General features: G+C 39.9%; 1 protein-coding gene across 5 annotated transcripts in view; it reads right to left on the bottom strand.

The window, feature by feature from the left end:
* Positions 1–26,802, bottom strand: part of CREB5 (cAMP responsive element binding protein 5) — a 350,247-nt gene extending 323,445 nt beyond the window's left edge. Inside the window, exon 1 of one of the 5 annotated variants that reach the window (XM_043541011.1) lies at positions 23,464–23,895. In XM_043541011.1, coding sequence (XP_043396946.1) covers positions 23,464–23,466 — 3 coding nt within the window. In that variant the 5' untranslated portion in view covers positions 23,467–23,895. Of the gene's footprint in view, positions 1–23,463; positions 23,896–25,922; positions 26,145–26,693 lie in introns of those variants that run through there. The other 4 variants (XM_007053642.4, XM_037890496.2, XM_043541009.1 and 1 more) reach the window with 4 other exon arrangements.
* Positions 26,803–27,308: the final 506 nt, after the last annotated feature.

A 27,308-nucleotide genomic window follows, 5' to 3' on the forward strand; every position in this document is an offset into this window, starting at 1 on the left:
TCCAAAGACTTACATATGCAGGTGACCTTAAAACAGACTAAATGTTGGGGGGGTGGGAGGGGGGATGGTAGAAGGTTACAATAGGGTCACAGGAACAAGAAGAAGGACAACAGCAGAAGAATCTGCTCAATATCTTAAGTGCCTATATACAAATGCAAGGAATATAGGAAATAAACTGAAAGAACTTGAAGTGTTTGTTCCAAAACTAAATTATGATTTAGTTGGCATCACAGAGACTTGGTGGGAAATCTAATTACTGGAATATTGGTATAGAGGGGTATAGCTGTCCAGGAAGGACAGGCAGGGGAAAAGGGAAGAGGTGTTGCTTTATACATCAGAAATATATACACTTGTTCTGATGTCCAAAAGGAGGTGAGTTGAAAGTGTCTGAGTGAAGATAAAAGTGGAACAAACCCAGGGCAATGTCAGGGTAGCGGTCTATTATAGACCACCAAATCAGAAGGAGATGGTGGATGAGGTATTTCTAGAACAAACAACAGAAATATCCAAAACACAAACCTGGCAGTAATGAGGGACATTAACTACCCAGATATCCATTGGAAAAGTAATAAAGCAAAACACAAAATGTGCAATAAGTTCTTGGAATGTATTAGGACAATGTTTTGTTTTAGAAAGTGAAAGAAGTAACTAGGGAGACAGCCATTTTAGACTTGATTCTAACTAACAGCTGCAAATCTGAAGGTGGAAGGCAATTTGGGTAAAAGTGATCAGGAAATGATAGATTTTATGATTCCAAGGTAAGGAAGGAGTGAGAGGAGTAGAATAAGGACAATGGACTTCAAAAAAGCAGACTTTAAACAAACTCTCACAACTGGTAGGTAAGGGCCTATTGGAAGAAAATCTAAAGGAAAAAAGCTCAGGAGAGCTGGAAGTTTCTCAGGGAGACAATTAAAGGCATGGCAACAAACTATCCCGATGTGAAGGAAAGATATGCAGAATAGTAAGAGGCCCATATGGCTCCATCAGGAGCTCTTTAATGACCTGAAAAATCAAAAAGGAATCCTACAAGAAGTGGAAACATGGATGAATTGCTAAGGAGTACAAAAGAATAGCATAGGCATGTAGGGATAAAAATCAGAAAGGCTAAGGACAAAAGGAGTTGCATCTAGCAAAGGACATAAAAGGCAATAAGAAAAGGAGGTTCTATAAATACATTAGGAACAAGACAAAGAAAAGCATGGGTCCTCTACTTAACATTGGGAAGGCTGTGGTGTTTAATCTATTTTGCTTCATTAAAAAGGTAAATTGCTACCAGATACTCAACACAATATTAACAACAAAGGGGAAGGAATGTAAGCCTAAATAGGGAAATAACAGGTTAAAGAATAATTAGATCAGTTAAACATATTCAAATCCACATGGCTTGATGAAATCCACCCTAAGGTACTTAAGGAACTACCTGAAACAATCTCACAATGGTCAGCAATGATCAAGAACTCATGGAGGATGGGTGAGGTAAGACTGGAGAAGTGTAAAATTATTATATCTTTAGAAAGGGAAACAAAGAGGACCCAGGGAATTATAAACCAGTCAGCCTAACTGTCAAGGTTCCTTCCTCACTCTGAACTCTAGGGTACAGATGTGAGGACTTGCATGAAAGACCCCCTAAGCTTATTCTTACCAGCTTAGGTTAAAAACTTCCCCAAGGTACAAACTTTGCCTTGTCCTTGAACAGTATGCTGCCACCACCAAGCATTTTAAACAAAGAACAGGGAAAAAGTCCACTTGGAGACATCTTCCCACAAAATATCCCCCCAAGCCCTATACTCCCTTTCCTGGGGAAGGCTTGATAAGAATCCTCACCAATTGGTACAGGTCAACACAGACCCAAACCCTTGGATCTTAAGAACAATGAAAAATCAATCCGATTCTTAAAAGAAGAATTTTAATTAAAGAAAAGGTAAAAGAATCACCTCTGTAAAATCAGGATGGTAAATACCTTACAGGGTAATCAGATTCAAAACCCTCAGAATCCCTCTAGGCAAAACCTTAAGTTACAAAAAGACACAAAAACAGGAATATACATTCCCTCCAGCACAGCTTATTTTACCAGCCATTAAACAAAAAAAAAAAAATCTAACGCATTTTCTATCTAGATTACTTACTAACTTAACAGGAGTTGGAAGGCTTGCATTTCTGATCTGTTCCCAGCAAAAGCATCACACAGACAGACAGAACCCTTTGTTCCCCCCCCACCCCAAGATAAATCCATGTGGATAAATCCATGTGGACAAAATGACCAATGAGGGGACAAGATACTTTCAAATCTGGAGGATTTGAAAGTATCTTGTCCCCTCATTGGTCATTTTGGGTCAGGTGCCAGCGAGGTTATCTTAGCTTCTCCTTTACAGGTGAAAGGGTATGGCGTCTGGCCAGGAGGGATTTTATAGCACTGTATATAGAAAGGTGGTTACCCTTCCCTTTATATTTATGACACTAACTTTGATACCTGGAAAGATACTGAACCAAATTATTAAAACAATCAGTAGGCAAGTATTTAGAGGATAATAGGGTTATAAGGAATAGTCCACATGGATTTATCAACACATCATGCCAAACCAACCTAATTTCATTTTTTTGACAGGGATACTGGCCTAATGGATAGAGGCAGGCTGTAGACATGATCTATCTTGATTTTAGTAAGGCTTTTGATTCAGTCCCAAATGACATCATCAAACAAACTAGAGAAATTTTGTCTACATGAAATTACGAAAAGGTGGGTGCACAACTGGTTGAAAGACCATTCTCAAAAAGTAGTTATCACTGAATCACTGTCAAACTGGGGGGACATATCTAGTGGGAACCCACAGAGTCTGGTACAATTCAATATTTTTATTAATGACTTGGATAATGGAGTGGAGCGCATGCTTATATAATTTGCAGATGACTCCAAGATGGGAGGGGTTGCAAGCACTCTGGAGGAAGGATTAGAATTCAAAATGACCCTGACAAATTGGAGAATTAGTCTGAAATCAACAAGATAAAAGTCACTAAAGACAAGTGCAAAGTACTACACTTAGGAAGGAAAAAAATCAAAAGTACAACCACAAAATGGGGAATAACTGGCCAGGCAGTAGTTCTGTTGAAAAGGACCTGAGGGTTATATTGGATCGCAAATAGAAAATGAGTCAACAATGTGATGCAGTTGCAAAAAAGGCTAATGTCATTCCAGGGTGTATTAACAGAAGTGGCATATGTCAGACGCAGGAGGTAACTGGCCCCCTCTACATGGCACTGGTGACGCCTCAGCTGGAGTATTCTGTCCAGTTCTGGGCATCAAACTTTAAAAAAGATGTTCAAAAATTGAAGCGAGTTCAGAGGAAAGTAACAAAAATGATAAAAGGTTTCGAAAACCTGATCTATGAGGAAAGTTTTTAAAAAACTGGGCATGTTTAGTCTTAAGAAAAGAAGACCGAAAGGGGGGGGGGACCAGATGTCAGTCTTCAAATACATTAAGGGCTGTTATAAAGAGGACAGTGATCAATACTTCTCAATTTACACTGAAGGCAGGAAAAGAAGCAATGGGTTTCATCTGCAGCAAGGGAGATTTAGCTTAGATATTAGGAACAAAGGATAGTTCAGCACTGGAATAAGCTTCCAAGGGAGGTTCTGGAATCCCTGTCATGGGAGGTTTTTAAGAACAGCTGTCAGGGAGGGTCTAGATTTACTTGGTCCTTCCTCGGTGCAGGGGGCTGGACTACATCACCTCTTGAGGTTCCTTCCAGTCCTCTATTTCTATGGCTCTGGGTGCTTAACTTTACTCAATATGAGTAGCCCTGTTGGCTTTAAAGGGACTTCACACATGCTTAACTTTATGCACTGTGAGTAGTCTTGGCAGGATCAGGCCCATAATGTATGCAGGCAAGAAATAGATACTTTAATAATCTTACTTTGGACTAAATCCAACTGCAAAAATTTACAACCTAATCAGGAATCATAACTAAATTACATGCCGGTGAAATGCCTAGAGTTTCCTAAACTGAACTGAAAATGAGTTATATTTTATTGGTTGATGCTTTAAAAAGTTATTTGTGTAGAGAAATGCAACTGATAAACTTCATCTCTGAAACAGAATGACTGTAGTTGAAAGTATGTTTATTTTAGTCTCAGATAGGCATTGTGGGTGATCTAATTAAAAAAGTTCTCTGTCACAGGAAGCTAACAAAGCTGTTTCTTGAGCTCATCTGGCAAGGCTCTTGACTGGGTAAGCAGGAGACCGTGGTTAATTCCCACCTCTAGCTTCCTCCTGTAGATGAATTTCACTGCCATGCATGCCCACTTATTTAGTGAAGCACATGGTGGCAGCAGCCTCTGCTGGTGAACGTGTGCACAGAAAATGTCACATCTGGATAACATGAAAAAAGCAACCTGCTTTATTTTCATCATTTACAATCCACTTAATAGAGTAAATTTAAGTGAATGACTTTGTATGTAGGTAGCGCATCTTTATGTCCATAAAGAAATAACTGAAAAACAAAAACCCAGCTTGCTGTGAAGTTTTGCCAATTTTATGCTTACATTAGCCAGGAATAACAACAGTTTGCATGAAAGTGCTACAGTTCTTCCAACCCCCCAAAGCAAGTAGCCTTTGAGAAGACTGGGGTGATAAACTAGCCCCATTAAGGGCAAACTCCAGTAGGCTTCCAGTTCTTTCCAAACTAATCTATAAAGGTGGCTGAATGAAAATGCAATTTGTGTATAGGTGAGGCAGGGATCGTAACAACATTTAAGAGATGCCAGGAAACAGAAATGAAGCAAGGAAAGGACACATACATATAGACTTCAATCAGTGTGTAGAAGCCGGGACAACAAACATTGATTTTTACTGGCTATGGCATATCAGATTAGAAGAACATACATATTTATTTTATTTTAGATAGAACATGAATGGGGAAGAAAGTTACTGGACTGACGCAAACTGATATCAAATGTAAGGCAGAATACAGAGGGAAGACTCATTAAAGTAACTGATTTCACATTCCAACACCAATGTGTTTGTTGTTGCTTTAATTTGATGGGCAGAGAGTTGCTGAATGAAGATCATTTTTCCGACTCGTGATTTGTATAAATAATTTTAACCTTCATTACCCACCTCATTTTGGTTTTTACATATTTTTTCAAGGCTTTGGAAACACAGAAATTAAAAATATCCTAGTGATCAGTGCCAACACAACTGTAGAAAGAGGAATTTGGTTTAACACCAAATCAATTTGCTACTTGATTTTTTTATTCGTCTAGCGCAAGAGAATTGTCTACCCAAGACATCCACTACAAAAAAATCAAATAAATAACATTTTTAAAATAGAAATTTATTTCAGAATTATGGTGTGATTTTTATAGCACACAAACATGAAATCTTGTTTACTCTTTACAGTGAAGAAATCGGTTGGTTTTTTGCTTTTTTGAACACAGAACAGCTTCACTGGAGTAGAGATTCACTTTAACCAACATGATACTTACACTTTGGAATTGAAAGACAGATTGTTTCAGTGCATTTTGCTCACTAGGGAGGAAGTTCCATTGCAAGGGATATTAACATGGATGGGTGAACTTGATCCTAATGAGTTGGGAGGAGCTGAAGATGTTGTTGATCCTGAAACATCTCCTGCCCTCCCTCATCCCCAATACTTCCCATTACGTTTGTCAGTGGTCTCCTGGTGGGCGAGAAGAGGGTGGCTAATGAAACAACTCCACTCCTCCATTATCTTCTCAGGGCACAAACTACCTCCCTGCCAGGAAGGGAAAGCTCACCTTCCACCCCTAATCCAGGAACAAGTTCCTTAGAAGCACCTGCACACATACTCGTTCCCATCCCCCACTCCATAGCTGAGAAACCTGTATTACTCTCCCCCTTTCACTGATCCAGCTCTTTCTGCCTCTGCTTAGCAGAAGCACTGCTTAGGCTCAGGGGCACCTAACCTCTGGGAAGTTCCTGGACACAGTTACCCCTATCTCAGTGCTCAATGGACGTCTTGCCCTTAGGGAACTGCAGCAGGACAGAGAGTGGTTTCCAGCTCTTACTGCTAATACAGAAGTAGAGGAAGGCCACCAGTCCAGAGGATATTCTGTTTTGCTTGAAGAGACAATAGCCCATCCTGGTAACCAAGTGTTAAGATAGAAAGAAGTAACAGAGATGTAGGGTTCTGGCAATCAAGCAGTCCAGAAAACAAAAAAATTAGAGAGGTAACCTCAAGGCCTCTTACAGAGATGCTTTATGAGGAGGAGGGTCTGAGAGGTGGTTCTTCTTCCTTTCCCACAGGAAACGGGACGGAGGGCTGTATTACTCTCCTCTAGCGTTCATCCTGCTTAAGTCAGGAGTAGAACATGTGGGGAGAGCTAGGACTGCAAGCTCTTCTGGCACAAAACTGTGTTTTGCCAGCTGTAAACAGAATAGAGGTTCAATTTGCATTCCTAATTTTGACCCCTCCATGTTTGAGTGAGCTCAGAACTAGGCAAAACTAGTTTGCCATGTTTCAGTTTGCAGTCAATTTACAGTGCTCTGTTTCTACTAAATGTAATATTGATGGAACTCGGAGCTCTGTGACTGCTTTTGAAACATACGGCTTTTAGCAAAGATTGCAACAAAGATGACATGAACAACACAAGTGAAAGTGTGCCTGTTTTCTCTGCCATACACAGTGTGGCAGATATATTTTTTCCACTTACATTTGGATTTTATATAAGGTCCTTAAAGCAGACTTAAAATATATATATTCAAACATAAACCACATTCTGCTGAACAGAAGGACACAAAAATTAACTCAGGAAATTCTTCTTCTCCCAACCCCCGCTCCCAAGTGGCTTTACCCATGTTGTTTTTGAAACTCTCCTAAAATCCTCTGGCCTTTAAATAGTGGCCCAAGTTCTCACTTTCTCTGTATTTATAGCTTCACAATCTTCCAGTGTTAATAAAAGGTTTAGTTCTTCACATGAGATTCTTTTCAGACTACAGATTGTGGGCTTGATGCAAGGCTGGGTGCCACCTAGAATTTGGCTGAGAGAAGTAATATACGTAGGCGTTTGCCCACAGTGCCAGAGTTTCTGTCTAGTCTGCTGCAAAATATGAAGTGTGTGCAAACTCTCTTCATGGCATGAATCTAGTAAGCCCCTCCTACAACTAACACTAAAGATTAGCACTGCTCATATTTGATCATTTAAAACAACAGCCAGCAAGAAAGCATAAGTTTGAGAGAGTGATTTATCCTAGGTGCAGGGCATTCCTGAACTACTGGCTTTAGAGCCCTTTCCTGTAATTGTTCAGTACATGGAATTCCCCTGGACATAAATGGAACAGCACCCGTAGCTGGTGATTTGTTGATGTTTGGCTTGAAAAAATAATTCCTTACCTTTTTTGAAATATTGTAAGTCAAATATTCTCCACTATCTCTCTATAAACAGGGGTTATGTGCACTTATTGTGTCAGGGTGTTAAAGGGGGAAATTAAGCACCTGTATATTTTGGTAGCAGCCTATTGAAGGTCAGAGTTTGACAGTTGAACATGTACAAATCCTAATACTAAAGCCATTATACTAATTTAGGGTTCTCTTAAGTTCACTGGCTTTAGCAGGAGTAGATTAAGTTTAAACAGGGTTTGGGTTCACCATATGTCCGTAGCCCCCATCCACCCTCCTAATACAGGTCTTTAGGCTTCTAGACAGATTTTTCCACTCAATCTATCCTGGGGTGACCAGATGCCCTGATTTTTTAGGGACAGTCCCGATATTTGGGGTTTTGTCTTATATAGGTGCCTATTATCCCACGCCCTGATTTTTCACTCTTGCTATATGGTCACCCTAATCTATCCTCACATCTATGCACTACTTTTCTTCTCATGCACTACTTGCTCCCACCTAAATCCTTGAACTCCCTAATCTTTCCCCAGCCCATCTCACAACTCCCCTTCCCCACACCAGATAGAGTCCTTGAGCTTCCTCACCCAGACAGTTAGTCAAAACTTGAACTGCATGGAAAAACTGGCTCCTGCTCTATTTTTTAATTTTTTTTCCGTCTAGATGCCAGCAAGCCTTGATCTACTTCTCTGCTGCTCTGCTTCGTGGCTGCATCCTGGCCACTTGGGACCTCTGGGCCTGGATCCCAAGGGTTCTGCCTTAGAGACTAATCCTGCAAACCCTTACTCAGTTGAGTAAGAACAGTGCTCTTCTTAGTCTGCTCTGAGATTTAATTTTTAGAAGTTAAAAATGAAAGCTGCAGACTCGCCTCCATGATAAGTTACTAACAGAGCTATTGAAATCCCCAGCTACAAAATGTTTGAACAGAACTGAATGATGCAACAAAAATATACTTGCCTGCACAACTGAAACAGTGAATAATAAATTGGGCAAAAAAAAAAAAAAAAAAGCCAAGATACACCTATATGTACTTTCTTACTCATTTGGAAGGTTGCTGACATGAGAAAGAAACACAATATAAAGAAACTTTATGACATATGGGGAAGTTGCGGTTCCATCTCTATATATTTTGAATTGGCTACAATAAATATCTTTATTTCTGTGTTAACATATTGAATAAATATAGTTGTTCCTGTTTATTCATTTAGCTCTTGATTTTCATAGATTCCAAGATCAGAAGGAACCACTGTGATCATCTAGTCTGACCTCCTGTATAACACAGGCCATAGAACTTCCCCAAAATAATTCCTAGGGCATCTCTCTTAGAAAACCATCCAATCTTGATTTTAAAATGGTCAGTGATGGAGAATCCACCACAACCCTTGGTAAACTGTTCCAATGGTTAATAACTCTAACTGTTAAAAATGTATGCCTTATTTCCAGTCTGAATTTGTCTTGCTTCAACTACCAGCCATTGGACTGTGTTACATCTTTCTCTGCTAGATTGAAGAGTCCATTATTAAATATTTGTTCTCCATCTAGATACTTATCGACTATTCAAGTCACCCCTTAACCTTCTCTTTGTTAAACTAAACAGATTAGGCTCTTTGAGGCTAATCACTATCACTATCAGGCACGTTTTCTAAACCTTTAGTCATTCTTGTGGCTCTTCTCTGAACCCTCTCCAGTTAATCAACATCTTTCTTGAATTGTGTAAGAACTGAACAAAATATTTCTGCAGCGCTTGCACCAGGGCCAAATATAGTGGTAAAATAACCTCTCTCCTCCTACTGGAATGCATACACAGGGGAATGTCATTAGTTCTTTTAGCCACAGCATCACACTGGGAGTTCATGTTCAACTGATTATCCACCAGGACCTCCAAATCTTTTTCAGAGTCACTACTTCCCACAGTAGAGTCCCCCATTTTGTAACTATGGCCTACATTCTTTGATCCCAGATGTATACATTTACCCATATGAAAATGCATATTGTTTGCTTGCACCCCATTTTCCAAGAAATGCAGATTGCTCTGTATCAGTGACCTGTCCTCTTAATTATTTAGCTCTCTCCTTTTTTTTATTCCAAACAAGAACTTTCCTAACAGTATACAACTTTCTCCTTTACATTAAGATACTCTTAAGATAGCTAGTGCCTAATGCTACAAAAAGAGTTAAACTACTTCATGCACTAGTTTTAGGGTTGCTAGGCACCTGGTTTTCGACCGGAACGCCCAGTCGAAAAGGGACCGTGGCAGCTCTGGCGGTCAACGCCAACTGGGCCGTTAAAAGTCTAGTTTGTGGTGCAGCAGGGGCCCAGGATTAAGGCAGGCTCCCTGCCTGCCCTGGCTCTGCCCAGCTCCCAGAAGTGGCCGCCAGGTCCCTGCAGCCCCTAGGCGCATGGGCGGTCAGGGAGGTTCCATGCGCTGCCCCCGCCTTGAGTGCTGGCTCCGCAACTCCCATTTGTCAGGAACTGCAACAAATAGTGCCTGCAGGTGCGAGGGCAGCACGCGGAGCTCCCGACCATCCATGAGCTTAGAGGCCACAGCGACCTGGCAGCCAATTTCTGGGAGACGCAGTCAGAGCCATTGGGACCCCACACCCTGATCCCCCTCCTGCACCCCAACCCTCTGCCCTAGGCTGGAGTCCCCTCCTGCACCTAAACTCCCTCCTGGACCCCACACTCCTCCTCTGCATCCCAACCCCCTGCTCTAGCCTGGAGCCCCCTCCTGCACCTCAAACCCCTCATCCCCAGCTCCACCCCAGAGCCTGCACCCCCAGCTGCAGCCCTCAGCCCCTCCCACACCCCAGCCCGGTGAAAGTGAGTGAGGGTGGAGGAGAGCGAGTGATGCAGGAAGGGGGATGGCGCAAGTGGCAGAGCCTTGGAGAAGGGGTGGGGCAAAGGGAAAGGCAGGGGTGTTCAGTTTTCTGCAATTAGAAAGTTGGCAACCCTAACTAGTTTGTGTGGTACTGATGTGGCCCTTAAACCTCTGTCAGGTAAAATTGATTTAAGTTTTCTTCTAAGGCCTTGTCTACACTAAAGGGAAAAGTCAATCTAAGCTACACAATTTGAGTTATGTGAATAGTGTAACTCAAATCGACATGTACCTCAAGAGTGTAACTCAAGTAGCTTAGATCTACTTACCATGGAATCCGCACTATGCGACGTCACCAGGAGACGCTCTCCCGTCAACTCCCCTTACTCTTCTCCATCAGGTGGAGTACAGGAGTCAACAGGAGAGCCATTGGCGGTTGATTGGGGGTCTTCACTAGACCCGCTAAATCGACCGCCAATGTATCAATAGCCACAGTGTCAATCCTCCAGTAAATGTAGACAAGCCCTAAGAAAGGAGTATGATAGCAGTTGGTTGCCTGAGATCAATCATAGGTTGAAGAATACTGACAGGAAATGGAAGTTGTTTTAAATCTTCAATCCAACTTTATTTTCTAAGAATAAGGGGGAATATTTTGACAACTTGTAATTACGCTTCAGTCAGTCACTTTGTATCTCTGTTGTTAGGCTGTTGACTTTTTTCCTTTATGCAGATATTTGAAAGGCACACCAGCATTTTATATAAATTCTAAGAGTACAAACATGAAAGAGCCAGGCACAAGACAGAGTAAATAATTGATAGGAGTACACCAATCAGAACTCTTCACTGATAAAACCCCAGGGTTAAGATTTTTTCCAAGCAATCTAAGGGATGTTTCATTAATTTTTAATGGAAGGTGTGTGGCTAAATCCCCTAGGCAGTTTTTAAAATATCAATTTAGAAATCTCTGTGCATTCCACTAAGCCTCCTGGACTGTTCCTTAGCCTTTATTAAATATTTTGGTTTTGAGAGAAACATATACCCCCCTCTCTTTTAAATTTCAAACATTATCCATGCCAACAAGGTCAAATACTTTCCTTGTACAGATTATTAGAGTTATTTAATTTGACATGGTGTGTGACTTCGCAATCTTTGTACTTCGAGATCACAGACCAAGACAAATTCTGCATCATTAATCAAGTGAAAAAAGTTACATGAATATTTCCAGTCCATTTATGTTCTTCATTTTTGAAACAATGTCTAGAAGAACTCAGCATATTCTGAATAGTAAAAAAATAGACATCGCTCAGTGGCTCTCAACTAGGTGTCCGGGGCCCCCTGTGGGGTCCGCAAGCAGGTTTCAGGGGGTCCGTCAAGCAGGGCCAGCATCAGACTCACTGGGGCCCAGGGCAGAAAGCCGAAGCTCCATTGCTTGGGGCTGAAGCCTGAGTCCCTGAGCCCCAACACCTCGGGCTGAAGCCAAAGCCTGAGCAGCTTAGCGTCATGGGGCTCCCTGTGGCATGGGGCCCCAAGAAATTTCCATGTTTTCTACCCCCTAACGCCATCCTGGCTTTTATATGCAGAAAATCAGTTGTTGTAAAAAAGGTGGACCGTGGAGTTTTTATAGCACGCTGGGGGGACGGGGGCCTCAGAAAGAAAAAGGTTGAGAATCCTGGATATAGCTGAGGTAATGAAGCTACAGCACCAAAAGCCAACATTGATTATGAAGCACATTCTGTATGATCCATTTAACTGCAACTTAATTAAGACGTAATAGGCCCAATCCTGGTCCCATTGAAGTCAATGACAAAACTTCCATAGTGTCCAGTGGGAGCAGGAATGATCTGTGGCCTCTGAAGAGAAACAGCCTGCAGCTCTCTTGTGAAAGTAGTGACCACTTTTCCAGGGTAACAGAAATCATTCATCTGAATGAGTATTTCCTTCTTTCCACTATAGGCATTTCTGAAATATATTGCACCCAGCGCTGCAAGATGGACAGGTCACCAAGAACTTCTGCAGAAGTCCCCTAATAATGCCTGCCCTTTATTGAAGCTGACCTCTCTTCACCTTGTTAAAAGCACTAAGAAGCAAGTAATAGATCATGTCAAAGGTTAACCTCCGGAGATATTAGATAAAGGTGTCCAGAGAAATACCAAAAAAAAAAAAAAAGGTGCTGACAAAGAAACAGAGAGGATTATGATTAGGAAGTGTGAATAAGCTAAAGTTTCAGACGTATTCAGTGTTTTGTTAGAAATGTTGAAGTATGGAAAATATGCTATGTACCTACTACTCAAAACATTTATATTAAAACTAACTAAATTGGGGGTATTAAATACTTTACCAGTTTTGTAATGTGAACTGCAACAAATGTTATTACAATTTTAACAACAGAGTACACAAGCCCCCAATCCCCCTCCAAGATCGTGTCTTGCATCACCACTGTGATAACAACTGAAGAACTAAAGTCCCCAGAGCAAATTAAGAATTTTCCCCCTATAAAATGATAGGTTTTCCTATAACTTGCTTTTTAGACCACCACGTTGAGGCAGGACCATGTACACCTAGACCATCCCTGACAGGTGTTTGTCTAACCCATTCTTAAAAACCTCCCATAACAGGGATTCTACAACCTCCCTTGGAAGCTTATTCCTGTGCTTAACTATCTTTATAGTTAGAAAGTTTTTCCTAATATCTAACCAAAATCTCCCTTGGCGCAGATTAAGTGTTTTATTACTGGTCCTACCTTCAGTGCACATGCAGACCAATTAATCACTGCCCTCTTTAAAACAGCCCTTAAAATATTTGAAGACTGACATCTGGTCCCCCTTTCAGTTTTCTTTTCTCAAAACTAAAAACACACCTATTTTTTTTTTAAAGACTTTTCCTCAGAGGTCTGGTTTTCCAAACCTATATTTTTTCTTGCTCTCCTCTGGACTCTCCCCAGTTTGTCCACATCTTTCCTAGAGTGTAGCACCCAGAATTGGACACAGTACTCCAGCTGAGGCCTCACCAGTGCCAAGCAGAATGGAATAATTAACTCCCATGTCTTACATCGACACTCCTGTTAATACACCCCAGAATATTAGCCTTTTTCGCAACTGCATCACATTGTTGACTCATATTCAATTTGTGATCTACTATAAGCCCCAGATCCTTTCCCGCAGTACTACTGCCTAACCAGTTATTCTCCATTTTGTACTTGTGAATTTGATTTTTCCTTCCTAAGTGAAGTACTTTGTATTTCTCTTTGCATTTGTATTTGTATTTGACCAATTCTCCAATTTGTCACAGTCATTTTAAATTCTAATCCTGTCCTCCAAAGTACTTGCAATCCCTTTCTGATGGGTGTCATCTGCAAATTATATAAACAAACTCTCCACTCCATTCTCCAAGTCATTAATGAAAATATTGACTAGTACCAGACCCAGGACAGTCTTCTGCAGGACCCGACTAGATACACTCTCCCAGTCTGACAGTGAACCATTGATAACTACTATTTAATATAACAGGTTTCAGAGTAGCAGCCATGTTAGTCTGTATTCGTAAAAAGAAAAGGAGTACTTGTGGCACCTTAGAGACTAACAAATTTATTTGAGCATAAGCTTTCATGAGCTACAGCTCACTTCATCGGATGCATTCAGTGGAAAATACAGTGGAGAGATTTATATACATAGAGAACATGAAACAATGGGTGTGGTCTTTCAACCAGTTATGCTCCCACCTTCTAGTACTTTCATGTAGACATTTCCCTAGTCTGTTTATGAGAATGTTAGTTGGGACTGTGTCAGAAGCCATACTAGAATCAAAATACAGCATGTCTACAGCTTCCCCCAACTCCACTAAGCTAGTAATGGAAGGTAGTTCCCTCCTGCCCCAACCCTGAGGGCAATCAGAGAAAATCCTGGGGGATATTCTGGAGACACAGGGCTCACCCCCGCTCTCTTCACCTCACAATCAGCATAATTTCAGTGATGCTTTCACCTGTTTTACACTACCCATCGCCATACACACTCACTCTAATGGGATTATGCAGTGCAGAAGGGGCAACACAAAGTTAACGCAGCCTGAATTCCTTTACACAGAATATTTGTGCAGCTTGGTAAGGCCTGCCCCTTGTCTTCCCCCTGAAGCCCACAGTTCTAGCTACGTCCCCAGCCACAGATCATTAACCCTGTCCAGTGCTGTCCATGAGATTCAACTCAGGAATGGACAGTTGTAAAGAGAAAGCCTGTGTTAGAAGTAGGAAATCCTGTTTGAGATGATAATGTGGATGGGCAAGAAAGGAGAGAAACTGTGCAAGCCTTTACATTTAGAGACCATATCATGTTCACCTCACAAATGCCCATTGAGTATGACAATCAGGATTTGGCTTTAGAACTGTATGTTATCAGAGGGTTGCTCGTGGGCGCTGGAATCTTCGTACTGTTTTGGGTTTTTTAAGAGATATGTAATACTAAAGTAGGTGTGTTGGGAAAAGGCTACTCAATTATTTTAAAAAGTGACATGCCTTTTAGCATATTCACCTAACTATTTTAAAAACAATCTTTTATGGCTAGCTATTGTTTCCGTAATAAGTTGAATATTTTAGGCCCCCATCCTGAGAATTATTCCCTGCAAGTGCAGGGGTCAACCCATGCAAAATAGTTTCCAGGATTACAGCCGTGGTTTTGCCCTTCAGTAACAAAAGTGTTATAAAGAATATTTTACAACATATAGTCTACATTTGAGACATGGAACCGCCCATCTTTGTGTAAGAGTGGTGGATACAAATAAGAAATTTCCTGGAAGGCCTGCAGTGTTATGAGAAGAGACTATACAAGCAACACATAGAGCAGTGGCTCTCAACCTTTCCAGACTACTATACCCCTTTCAGGAGTCTGATTTGTCTTGTGTACCCCAAGTTTCACCTCACTTAAAAACTCAGACCTAAAAATACAAAAGTGTCACAGCACACTATTTACTGAAAAATTGCTTACTTTCTCATTTTACCATGTAATTATAAAATCAATTGGAATATAAATTTGTACTTACATTTCAGTGTATAGTATATAGAGCAGTATAACGTCATTGTCTCGATGAAATTTTAGTTTGTACTGACTTCACTAGTGCTTTTTTAATATCTAGATGAGTTGATGTACCCCCGGAAGACATCTGCATACCGCCAGCAGTATGTGTAGCCCTGGTTGAGAACCACTGACATAGAGGGTGCTCCTCTTAACAGAGAGTGCACTAGTAGTGACCGTGTTCTCTGCAGTACACTGGTCCTAAATTTCGCTGCAAGGTATCCTAGCTTCTGTGGAATATTGGCAATGTACTCTGCAGCACACAGAAATTACCTGAAACTGTCACAGAGAATTCGACAAACAGCTTTGTATTTCTATTTTCATGTTCAATACACTAATAAAGTCACTGTAATAGCCCTTGTGCTAGGTATTTCTAATTTAATTTCCGTATTAATCTTAAATTTTGGAAAGTTTTTCCAATGTGCTACCCCTAACTTTTCAATATACTGCAAGATTTTGTATTGACAATGCATAATAGAAGTTGTCAGATACAAACTGGAAAGCTTGGTAGCTAAGCAGGAGGCAGCTGGGACTTTTGGCATCCACAAAAGAAGCATTTGTTATTTTGGCACCGATGTTCAGTTTCAGCTTGTGGCATTAGGGAGATATATCTCTTCTTTCCAAGCTTGTCCTCAGAGAGAGGGAAGTGACTTGAAATTTAGAAATAAAGGGTCTTGATCTCCATGTTTCTCACCCTGCTATCTGTTCCAAGAACTATCCACCCAACAATGTTCTCAATGCCCACATCTATATCCCACTACAATGAATAAGAACATGGGTCAATATTTCTGCAGAAATGATCTGAGCAAAACATTTAAATGTCATAATTAGGTTTCAAAGCTATCGCCCACTCAGATGAGTAGTGCAGTTGACTCCTCTCAGATCAACCCTATTTTGAGAAAACTACCTTCAAAACCACATGGGGGAAGAATTTACGCTCTCAGTTTCATTGGTGTAAAATAGAAGCTATTCAAGTCAGCGGTGTTGCTCTTGATTTACATGAGTGGAAGCAGAATTCAGGTCTCTATTTCTCAAATAAAAGCATCAGTCCAAATTCTGTTCTTAGCTACATCAGTGTAAATCTAAACAAACCTCTTTCAAGTGGTGTTACCTAAGATTTACACCTGCATAACAGAAAGTATAATACGTATTTGTTATGAGTCAGCCAATCTGTTTTCTTCTTCTTTGCTTAGATTGGAGCTGAAATTTATGTGGATGTTTTGGAGCAGACAATATCCCTGTTAAATTATATAGTGACTTCTCGTGCTAAAACTTGTTTGTTTTCATGCCATCATCACTGATGACCTCAGCACAGCATTGCTCTGAGAATCATAATTTAGACAACTGCAGAGCCAGCAGGGGGAAAACACAAAACAACATGCACTTAAATAATGCTTTTAAAAACATTTTGTTAAGGAATAATAGGGTTTATCATCATTATAGCATCTATTCTGGAGGGCCTTTCCCCATCAGTTTCAGTTATGAGGCCTAAAATTCTTTACAGTATCCTCTTACAAAAGAGAATATGCAAAGGTTACCTACTGTGTGCCGTTTTGCAAACACTATGGGCCGGATCCTCAGCTGGTTCCATTTCATTTAAGCCAGTGGAGCCACACAGATTTACAACAGCGAAGATATGGCCACATATGTAAAAATTTCTCATCATGACTCTGTATATCAGAGCACCAGGTCAGTTGCTTCAGCACACATTGACGTCTGCTGTGTAAATATAGTTGTTTGATTATTCTTTAGATTGCAACTCTAGCATGTAGCGAGTGTCTTATTTGCAAGCGTCCTGGGCCGTAACTGTGACGACATACAATAGAGTAAAAACATTCCTTCAGAAGTGTGAAAAAGCCTTGCCACCAATCAAAATATTATAAGTCCATGGGGCTACAGGAAAGTGAACTAACATTCCGAATAAGAAAATATTAGGCCCTATCCTCGTCTTGCTTAACCTGTTTTCACACAGATATGATTGTACTGAAGTCAATGGAGCTACCCCTGATTCACAATGGTGTAATTAAGAGCAAAATCTGCACCAGTCTTAAGAGTTAAATTCTTCGCCTATGTTTAATTGAAAAACCTAGTGGGATTTTGGTATATGTTATACAAACCTGAGGCCAGAGTGGTGACTGTCAGAGAGAGCAGTGTAAGTAGATGGAGCACTTACACATAAAACTTGTGAGAGGAAGAGACAGAGTGGAAGGAATATGAATTGAGCACAAAAGTAAGTAGTCTCAATATTTCCCTCTCCCCAGACACAGTAAGAATTGTAATAGAAGGAGAGCTATACAAGCATGTTCATCTAGAAGAAACAGACATCCTCAACTTCATGACTCAAGCTTTTGCTTCAGTAATAGGATTTGCACAAACACACAACTGACAAATTGATACACTGCATTCAGAATATACCCATGAATCTGATTCTCCTCTCACAAGAGAAACTCCAGTGTAACTCCTCTGCTTTCAGCAGAGTTGCTCCTGATTTATATCAGTGTGAGAGAACACTTTTAGGCCCTATTATGATTCATATTTTTGGTTTCTACCATAACACAAGTATCTTTACACTTTTATAGATCTTCATTTGATCCTTTCTTTCTGGTTGCATATGTCACTTAGAAGACATTTGTGTCATTTAAAGGTCCCTGTCAAGGCTGTTTCCAAAATATTAAAAATATTCTTTTCCGTCACTTTCTGTAATAATGCTTTGGACACCTGAAATTAAAATCTGCTTCCCTGCTAAATCTTTTTTCTCTCCATCTCATGTGTGCACACTAGTTTATTAAGGCAGGGGAATGAGAGACAGATCAGAATTTTTAAAAGTTGGTCTAGTTTTGATCTTTCTAACCTTTTAATCTGTTCTTTTAATGCTTTTCTGCTGCTTATCCATTTAAAATAATATACACCAAATATATATGAGTGTGTGTGCGCGCGCACGCCTCTTTGGGAACATGGTGATGGGGACGAAAGAGTAATATTTCCCCAGCTTGTTTTTTTTTTAAAAGCACAAAAATATCAAATTTAAACCTCCCTAGTCTTGCTGGAAGATTACCTGGACAGGAAGTGAAGTCTCTGGAGAGGTCAATGTTGAGAAGAGAATTTGTGGGAATGTTGAATCTTTAAACAAAGATGAATTTTCTCTCCAACTTTCATTAAACATTGAAGTTAAATGGTTAAAGGTTAACAGCAACAAAAAAGAGTTCTAAACAATTGGACTAAAAATCCCTTCCCCTCTCTACTGCTCAGCTTCCACTTTTTTGCTGTATCTTAATTTTGCCATTTCTCCAATCACCACAGATTGTTCCAAGGTAGATAAAATTTGAGTTTCTAATATACAAAACCATTCAATACTTTTTATATCTAAACATACACATTTACTCTATATATACTTATGCACACATCTGTATATATCCATATCCACTTTTACAGGTCAACCTTAAGGGCTTGCACCTACTCCCATTTGAGTTTGGTGACAATTACGCCCATTGACTTCACTGGGACTGATCTGATTGACTAAAAATAATTCTGAGTGGTGACTATAAATACACCATGATTTGCTACTCACAATTTATGAGCTACATCACTTAATATAAATATTACTTAAAATATAATTATATAGTTGCAGTAAACACTCAAGTGTGAATAATGGTGTGCTAATTCACACCGCACTGCACTAATGGCAATTGGTTTTGTAACCTCAATGCCCAACACACACATACTGTGAATTAATAACATTAATAAAATAATTCACACCTTGGAGTGTCTTACTGCTCAACTAGGTAAAATACTGTTATACGGATATGTAAGTGTGCCCAAATACAACACATCCGTATTCTAAAACTGAAAACTGATCTAATATGCTCACTTAAAAACATTTTAAGAGAGAAAAAGTAGCAGGTGCAATATGGACAAACAATATATATACTAAAAAAAGGAGGACTTGTGGCACCTTGGAGGCTAACAAATTTATTTGAGCATAAGCTTTCGTGAGCGACAGCTCACTTCATCGGATCCGGCTGTCACTCACGAAAGCTTATGCTCAAATAAATGTGTTAGTCTCCAAGGTGCCACAAGTCCTCCTTTTCTTTTTGCGGATACCGACTAACACGGCTGCTACTACTATATATAGTGTAAATATATATACACTAGTAAGCAGTTTACTTGAGTACTCCAGGTAATGCCTCAGTTTAGCTCATTCTGTTATAGCCACTTCATGCAACAGATCCTCAGCCTAATTTTAAATTCAATTTATTGTGCTACAGAGCCCCCTGTGTTGAATGTTTTATATTAGCTACCATTACTCAAGTCTTGCTAGTCAGGTATCGAAGAACAAAAAGCTGGGAACTGCTGGCCCCTCTTTATTTCCCACATTAGTCAAATGAATTTCTAAGTACTTGTGAACAGCTACAAAGGAGCAGGCTATAAATGATGCCGTATCACAAACCATGTACAGTAGTGGCGTCCATGAGCCTATATTGCAACAGGTAAAAAGGCTGCTACTGTCAAACTGTAGGAAAAAGATTTTTCAACTTAATTAAATAATTTCTCTAAAGCCCTCTGTTTCCTACCCAATAAAATGCACACAAAAAATAGGTCACTGAGCCAACCAGAATAACCTCAGTACCACAGACTGCTTAGTTGGGAAACTTCAAACATAAGTAATCATTGAGATCACCCAGATCACTCCACTGAAATGGAGTGCACCAAAGTTACAAAGTTGTTGGGAAGGAAAGGAATTGAAATGGAGGGCAGATGAGGATGGTAGTATTAGAAAACATCACTTCCAGAAGACTGCAAAGAAGTGGAAAAGAAAACAATTATTATTTAAAGTGTATACAGATGTAAGAAATGGAATATATATTAAGGGGTGATCATCAAATGGCCAAAGTATGCATAAAAACACCAAACGGTTGAATTCCTTGGGTATCCAGGACTCCCACTGAAATCAATGGGAGTTTTGGGTGCCCAAGAAAAGCAAAAATAAGGCCTTTATTCTGTTAAAGCTATGACAGCATTTGTGGATTGTTTTCTTACTGAAACTGAAATTCCCTTACTCTTGCCTTTCTCTGCGGGCCTCCCCTCTCAGGGCATTCTAGTAATTTTTAATCAGTCCACTGGAATCCCCTTACTATGAAGGATTATATTGCCACATCCTAAGATCACCTTGAGCAGAATGCTGCCATGATAGCAAGTCCTAATTAACTCAGAATATGAGATTCTAAACGGGAAAATTAAACAAACACTAGTAAGTGTAACTTTCTGAAATATTTATTTTGAAGCATGTGGGGGATTGACTTCTTGAGTAGATTCTCAAAAAAGAAGACCGAAACAAAAACCAAAGCATAACATCTAGTAAGCTAAGGAAATTGTACTAAGCTTTGAATGTTTTACTTTGAAAATCCTACAGCCCTCAGTAAAATCCTTAGTCAATCTCTTCTCATTTATAAAATAGTATTTGGTATCACCATCTTGAAACCTACAAAATAGATACAGCAATCTCTCTTTCTAAAATCTCTAAATCCAGATTTGCAGCAGTAGTTCCCATTAATGAACCTTAGGTGGTTTATAGAAAAAATGATGAATGCCAATATTTTAATTATACAGTAAAGTAACTTTAGTGAAAACACTAGACATGCTATTATTTGAAAAAGTGCCAGAGTTACCACTTCAACCAGTGCCGTGGTATAGGTAAATGATCAGTGTACAAACAAAATAATTACTTGGCTAAAACAACATACCACAATATTTTTGATTCAGCAAGTGTTCTTACAACAACAATTATTACTTATACATTGAGTATATCAGAGAGTATACCTACATTTATTTTTACAGGAATGTAATTTTTGAGATGTTCACAGAAATATATTCATATTATACATAAGTATGTAAAATTGTACCACAAATCTGTAAACGTACTAATCTTATTCCTGTAACATGGTTAATATTCAAATTAGACAAGAAAAGAAATTGAAATAATTGTTTTGTCTACCTTAAAGAACAATCTTTTAAAGATTTTAAATTGATGTAAGAACGCAATTTGTAGTAAGAGGAAATGGTGTGCTGAAGGCTAAAGGCTAAAAGTTACTAAAAGCTAAAGTTGCATTAATTTTGTGACTGTTTTATTATATGTTTTTAAAATGCAGAAAAACAAAGAACTCTTCAAGTACATATCTAACAAAGAGCTACTTGCCTGTATCTTATAGAATTTACTGTGTTTTACTTTGCAATCAAACTTTCACAGAGACAAGTAGCACAGGTTACATGACATATAGCACTTTTTCAGAGAAAAACAACCTGCAGAAATCATGTGTTTGGCCACCAGGACAACTAGCCGATTGATCAGCCATGACAATAACACTTATGACTGAGTCAAAATCAGCAAGAGTGTGAATTTCAAAAATGTTTTCAATGATTCCACTAAAAGACGTTACCAACTTATTGTGATGCAAGTTTATATGTGAAAAGTTGGCCCAAACAAAATTCAAGTCAGCTAAATACAAGTTCATTTAGTCAACACAGAAACAGAGCTGTATGCATAGCTGAAAGACCTGTTGCTCTCTATCGTTAACGGGTCCATGTCTCAAGCAATTCTGTCGATTGAGCAGTATATATGCAACAAATGGTTAAAGCTAAATTCTACATAGTCTCTACTTGAGAAAAATTCCCATTTTGTTAAATTAGAGACCACATGATACAGACCTGAGTAACTGAACACTACTTTAAATAGGTGGCAATTTTATTATGTTATTCCAAAAAATAAAGCAAAATTAATTTGATGTATACAGAGGGTTATATAAAAAAAAAGTTCATTTGGACTAAAATAAAGCTTTACTATAGTTTAAAGGTGGCCAGTCCATAAACAGAAGGTTTATTAATAAATCAAAGCAACAGGTCTGCAGTAAATCCAGTAGGTTGCTAACTAGAAAAAGAAATACAAAGTGACAGATTTCTAGGGAAAAGATCTTGGACCAAAAGAGAATGTAGTCAAAAGATGGGCAACAATACCACCCTGCATATAGGGTGACCAGAGGAACAAGTGTGAAAAATCGGGAGGGGGGTAATAGGAACCTATATAAGAAAAAGACCCAAAAAACGGGACTGTCCCTATAAAATCGGGCCATCTGGTCACCCTACCTGCATAGTTGGAGATATATAAATCTCGCCTTGGGTCCCAGAAGAAAGTTAAAAGTGTCTTAAAAATTGTTCTGTTAAAAGTTAAGGGCCAAATCCTCCTGCAAAACTCTTACTGATATCCATAAGGGTTTGCGTGAGTGAGGACAGAAGGATTGGGCCCTAAGAATTGTCTCAAGCCAATGCAAGGTCCATTGTTATTGGAATGAACTCTAACTCTCGCGGACGCAATATCACACAAAAGACCCCTCTGAAGGGTAAAGAACAAACTTAGGAAATTTTAGCGTATTTCAGAGCTTCCTCTAAACTACAGAGAGCAAATTAATACCAAATTTGAACACACAAGACCAAATCTTTCTCCCCTTATTCATGCAAGTAGCCCCACTGCATCGTAAAGTGAGCAGGATTATGGATACAACCTCCTCCCATTTCACCTTCACTTTTAGTAGTAATACTCGTTTTTCTTCCCTTTCTTTTCCCATAGGTTAAATAAAGAGATCAGACCTTCCATCGTTCTGAGAGTTGGGTTTCTGTAAAACAGCCTATATATTATCAATTGATTTTTATTTGGTTCTCCAGTTGCAATTTTTTTTATACAAGTTAAAAAAAAATTTACTTCTGTTCCCAAATCTTAAGTCCCTAGAATAAACGGCATCCAATATTCAATAGTCCAAGGTAAAGCTTATTGTCCTTCCAAGTAGACCAAGTTACTTCCAACCTCATGTCAAGAATATCGAGAAATTTCTTTGTCTTTAGAAAGAAATCTCTTCATCACATAAAGTGTTATCTGACCATCATAACTGTCCAGTTAAAGTTACAATAAATAGACAATTTCAGTTTGTTCAGTTCAAATGTTTAGTATTTCTATTTCCTATCCCATGGTGAATGCGTACATGAAAACATTTATGTTTTGGAAGTTTGATAGTCTAGACATAAAGACAGCAGAAACATTACAAATTCTATGGACAGTAATAGACACTAATTCTTTACAAACCATGCATGAACAAAGCCAAGACATTATCCTTTTCTTATCAATAGTTAAAGATGACTTATTCAATTAACAGGAAAATAAGAGATTTCTTACCATTATCTGCAGAGTAAATTCAGGAATGAGTTGTTTTGTTCAGTCACCAAGTCAACTTTTCTCTCCCACTGACTTTTTTTGGTTTTAAAGCTTCGTTTGCCAGAGATAGCAAGGGAAGAGGTGTCACTGTGTATTTCTATATGTTTGTATTTAAGACCATCAGAATCTTATTTTATTAAACCAATAGAAGACAGATCTCGTACTTTACTATCACACTTCCAACCAAGAGCTAACCCCCAGGTAGTTCTATTTGCCTCTTTCTCTAATAGTTTATTTTTGTAATGAGACTAATTTTTCCAGTAGCCTTTAACTCACTAGATTAACTGACATGGAAAATGTGACTAAAAACTTGTAGAACTGTCTAGCCTCCAACCCAGCACAAAATCAACTGTGTAGTAAGTGTTGAAGGACATCTAGCAAGCAGCAACTTGCTCAGTTTATAATCCCGAACTATATATTCACAGAGAACAGTACTACGCCATCTAGTTAGCTGACAGCAGGCTTCACTTTCTACATTAGAAGTGGATACCTTAAAATACAGGGCCTTTGGCACTTGAGATTTTTCAGTTTCTTTAAATAAATATCACTACTGTGATAATCCACATCCAGTGGATATGGGAAAATTTAGCTTATAATAGCAGAGTGACCTTCTACATCTAACTTTGATTTACAAGATAAAAGCAACTTTTAAATTAAAGAGGCTTTCTGCTAATAGAGCTTATTATTCCAGAGACAGGAATGATTTTCCTCGAAAGTTGTCCCTGTGTGCATGCCTATTATCTTCGTTTTTCTCCTTCCACTAATGAGCATTTATCTAAAGAGCCTGTTAATCCTCTGATGTGTGCTTCTGGTCAGAGGTAACAGTTTGAATAAAACCACTAATCACTTATCACTAATCACTGATCGTTAACCACACTTTTCTCTAGTGCTTTGCAACCTGCACTGCTCCCTTTAGGACTAAGGAGTAACAAATAAGAAGTTTAACATTTTAAAAGTATTTTTAACATAGTAATGCTGACTTCATCCAAAGACATGTCAAAGGGAGCGTTCAAACTTGTACATTTTTCTACAGAAAATAAAAAAAAATTCTACCAAAGTGCATGTACTTCAGAACAAATTCCCACAAACTGTGTCAGAGTATAGATTTTCTTTCATTTTGTTCTCACCCTGTAACTCTAGAAACAATTTATTTAAAAAAAAAATTTACAGCCTGGTTTCTGGATTATTTCTACATGACAGGAAAGTTCTTCCTCCACTGTTATTTGACACACTGTATTTTCGCCAAATGACCAGACAAAGAAACTCTGGTGCAATTCAATGGGTTAGGAGAAGAGTTATCTTTGAAATGTATGGTCTCAAGGAAAACCCAAGAACCCTATTGTCCTTTGCTCTAACCTCTGTTTTCATCTGTCTGTATATTGTTTCCTACGGATCAAATACAGAAATCCTCTGGCCATGCTGTTTTAAGTAAGTACTCTTTAAGCATTTTAATTGTAAAAGACACACACATGGACATTCATTTTATTTTATTACCATCCATGTCTTTGAACCCACTTTTTTTCTTTCAGACTGTAACATTTATAATAAACCCTGAAGATGATGGCTCACTCATCATGCCTGGACATAAATAAGAGAAAAGGCAGAGTTTAGCAGGTATTCCCCTAATATTTCAGAAGCTCTTATAATTCTGGAAGGACAAAACTTAACTAAAGAGAGTAGGGATCAAGGAGATATGCATTGAACTGGGGGGAGGAGAGGGTGTAAAAACGATGTGCTTAGCCAGTGGGATTGTAAAAGGGAGAGTTGCTTTGTCAGCATTTCTAACCCCCTGAACCCTACAGTATCTAAGGCTGTTAATCAAACACTTACTAGGCTGCAGAATGACGTAATGGCCCACTATCCAGCCTTATTCCCAGAGATATGTCAGAAAGGGTGTGGGGGGGGGAGACAACCAAACATAGCGATGCAGACACCTAACAACGAAATATACACACAGCCCACTCTAGTCTTGAGCCTTAACAATAGGCATCATGTGGGGACTGGAGATGGGGGGGGGGGGGGAAGGGGGTGTGATCAGTTTGTTGTGCAGTTACTAATAAAAGTCCATATAAGAAACAACACAGACATATAAACCAGCAATTTGTACGCAGCTGAGCCTCCGGTACTTTGGACTAAGAAGCCTCTTCCAAAACTCAAATCAAAGTTGCAGCGATTGAAATCAAGTCCAGTTAAGAAGAAAGCGAAAGCTTCAAGAAGGGAGGGGGGACTTTGAGAGCAAGTCCAGCAGCCAAAGAGCTGTCATTTCAGCAGCAGCAAGAAAAGATGTTATGCCGCGAAGAAATAAGGCAAAGATGGGGAGGGGGCAGTATCAGCCTTCCAGACTTCTGCGTCTAGTTTTAAAAAATCCTCTCCCGAAAGAGCTTAAACAAGAATGACAATTGATTTGCGGCAATATTTACCTACACGCTCCCTGCAGACAGCGGAGACGGCAGCAGCAGTTACATCTCATCTCAGCGGTTCTTCGACACACATGCACACACACGCACACGGTCCCGGCAGCATACTAATGACTTTGCTAGCTCTTGTTTCAACACACACACACACACGGAGTTTCAAAACTTTCCAACTTTTTGGTCGGTGTGTTGACTTGAAGAATCTCAAAGTTGCTCCCCTGGCTGCCTTTCCGCTCCCTCCGATTGCTTACTGCGCTTCGTGTAGCTCCAACAACTTTTCCGGTCCCCCCCCCCACCCACCCCCAATTCCTGTTACACCCTCGCCCAGTCACTCAGAGGAGTGAGAGGGAGCGATACACACACACGCTCGTTCCAAAAGCCATCTTCATAGAAGCATCTCACTGATCAAACATCGCAGCCACTAAACCGCCTGTCGGAAAGGGAGCCGGGGAATCTCAAATGGTTACTATCATTACAGTTGAATTGAAAAACTAACAGCCCCCGGAGCAGTCCCGGGGTTAGTAACAAAATCTGTTTACTAGCCCCCCCCCCAAAACTCCCACAAAACAAAACAACCCCCTGTGCACTTAATGAGATTTCTCCCTCCTCGCTTTAGATCCTTTCCCCCCTCTGCTCCCCAGTTAATTCACACATACTCCCCGTCCCTAGGAGATCAGTCCCATGTACACAAGTACTTTAAAGCGTCCGGAAAGCGAGGGTTTAAATGCACTGAAAAGTGAGTTTCATAAAGTCAGATCAGTATTTAGAGGAACTTACCAAACAAGTGTAGAAGGGAAAGGACCAGCAGCTTGGGTGAAGGAACCACGTTGGACTGAGAGAAGGTTACAATACGTTCTATTTAGAGAAGCATTACATCACCCTCGGTGACGTCACGTGGGATTCCTGAACTTCTAAATCATTGCGGTCCCTGTTCAGGGGGAGAGTGGAGCGGTGGGCGTGTCCGAGGGGCGTGTCCTCCCCGGGCTCCGCCCCGCCAGCCAGCCACAGTGGAAGGGGCGGATGGAGGGGGAGGCTCGTGCAAAGCAGCAAGAGCGCAAGCAACAGCTTGCAGAGCTGGATGTGACAGGACTGACATTAAGCGTGTGTGAGTCAGCTTGGAAAAAATCTCCTGCTTGATGGATTTCGGGAGGAAGCAGGGACGAGTCCAAAGAGGCGGGTTCCCTAGGCTGTATTGATTTGCAGGGGCTGGGCAGGGACTGTTTCCCGAACTGGGTGGGTTGGTCTCCCTTCAACTAAGTGTGCCACAGGACAAGAACTGTTCCAGTCTGCTGAATAAACTCCCACGCTGCTCGTATACTGTGTATAGGCTGCTGGGCCCAAACGAAGCAAACACCGAACCTCCTTTGGGAATTAATCCCACTTGTGTTTCAA

The sequence above is a fragment of the Chelonia mydas genome, chromosome 2 (genome assembly GCF_015237465.2).
Source record: "Chelonia mydas isolate rCheMyd1 chromosome 2, rCheMyd1.pri.v2, whole genome shotgun sequence".
In the NCBI taxonomy this organism is placed as follows: Eukaryota; Metazoa; Chordata; order Testudines; family Cheloniidae; genus Chelonia; species Chelonia mydas.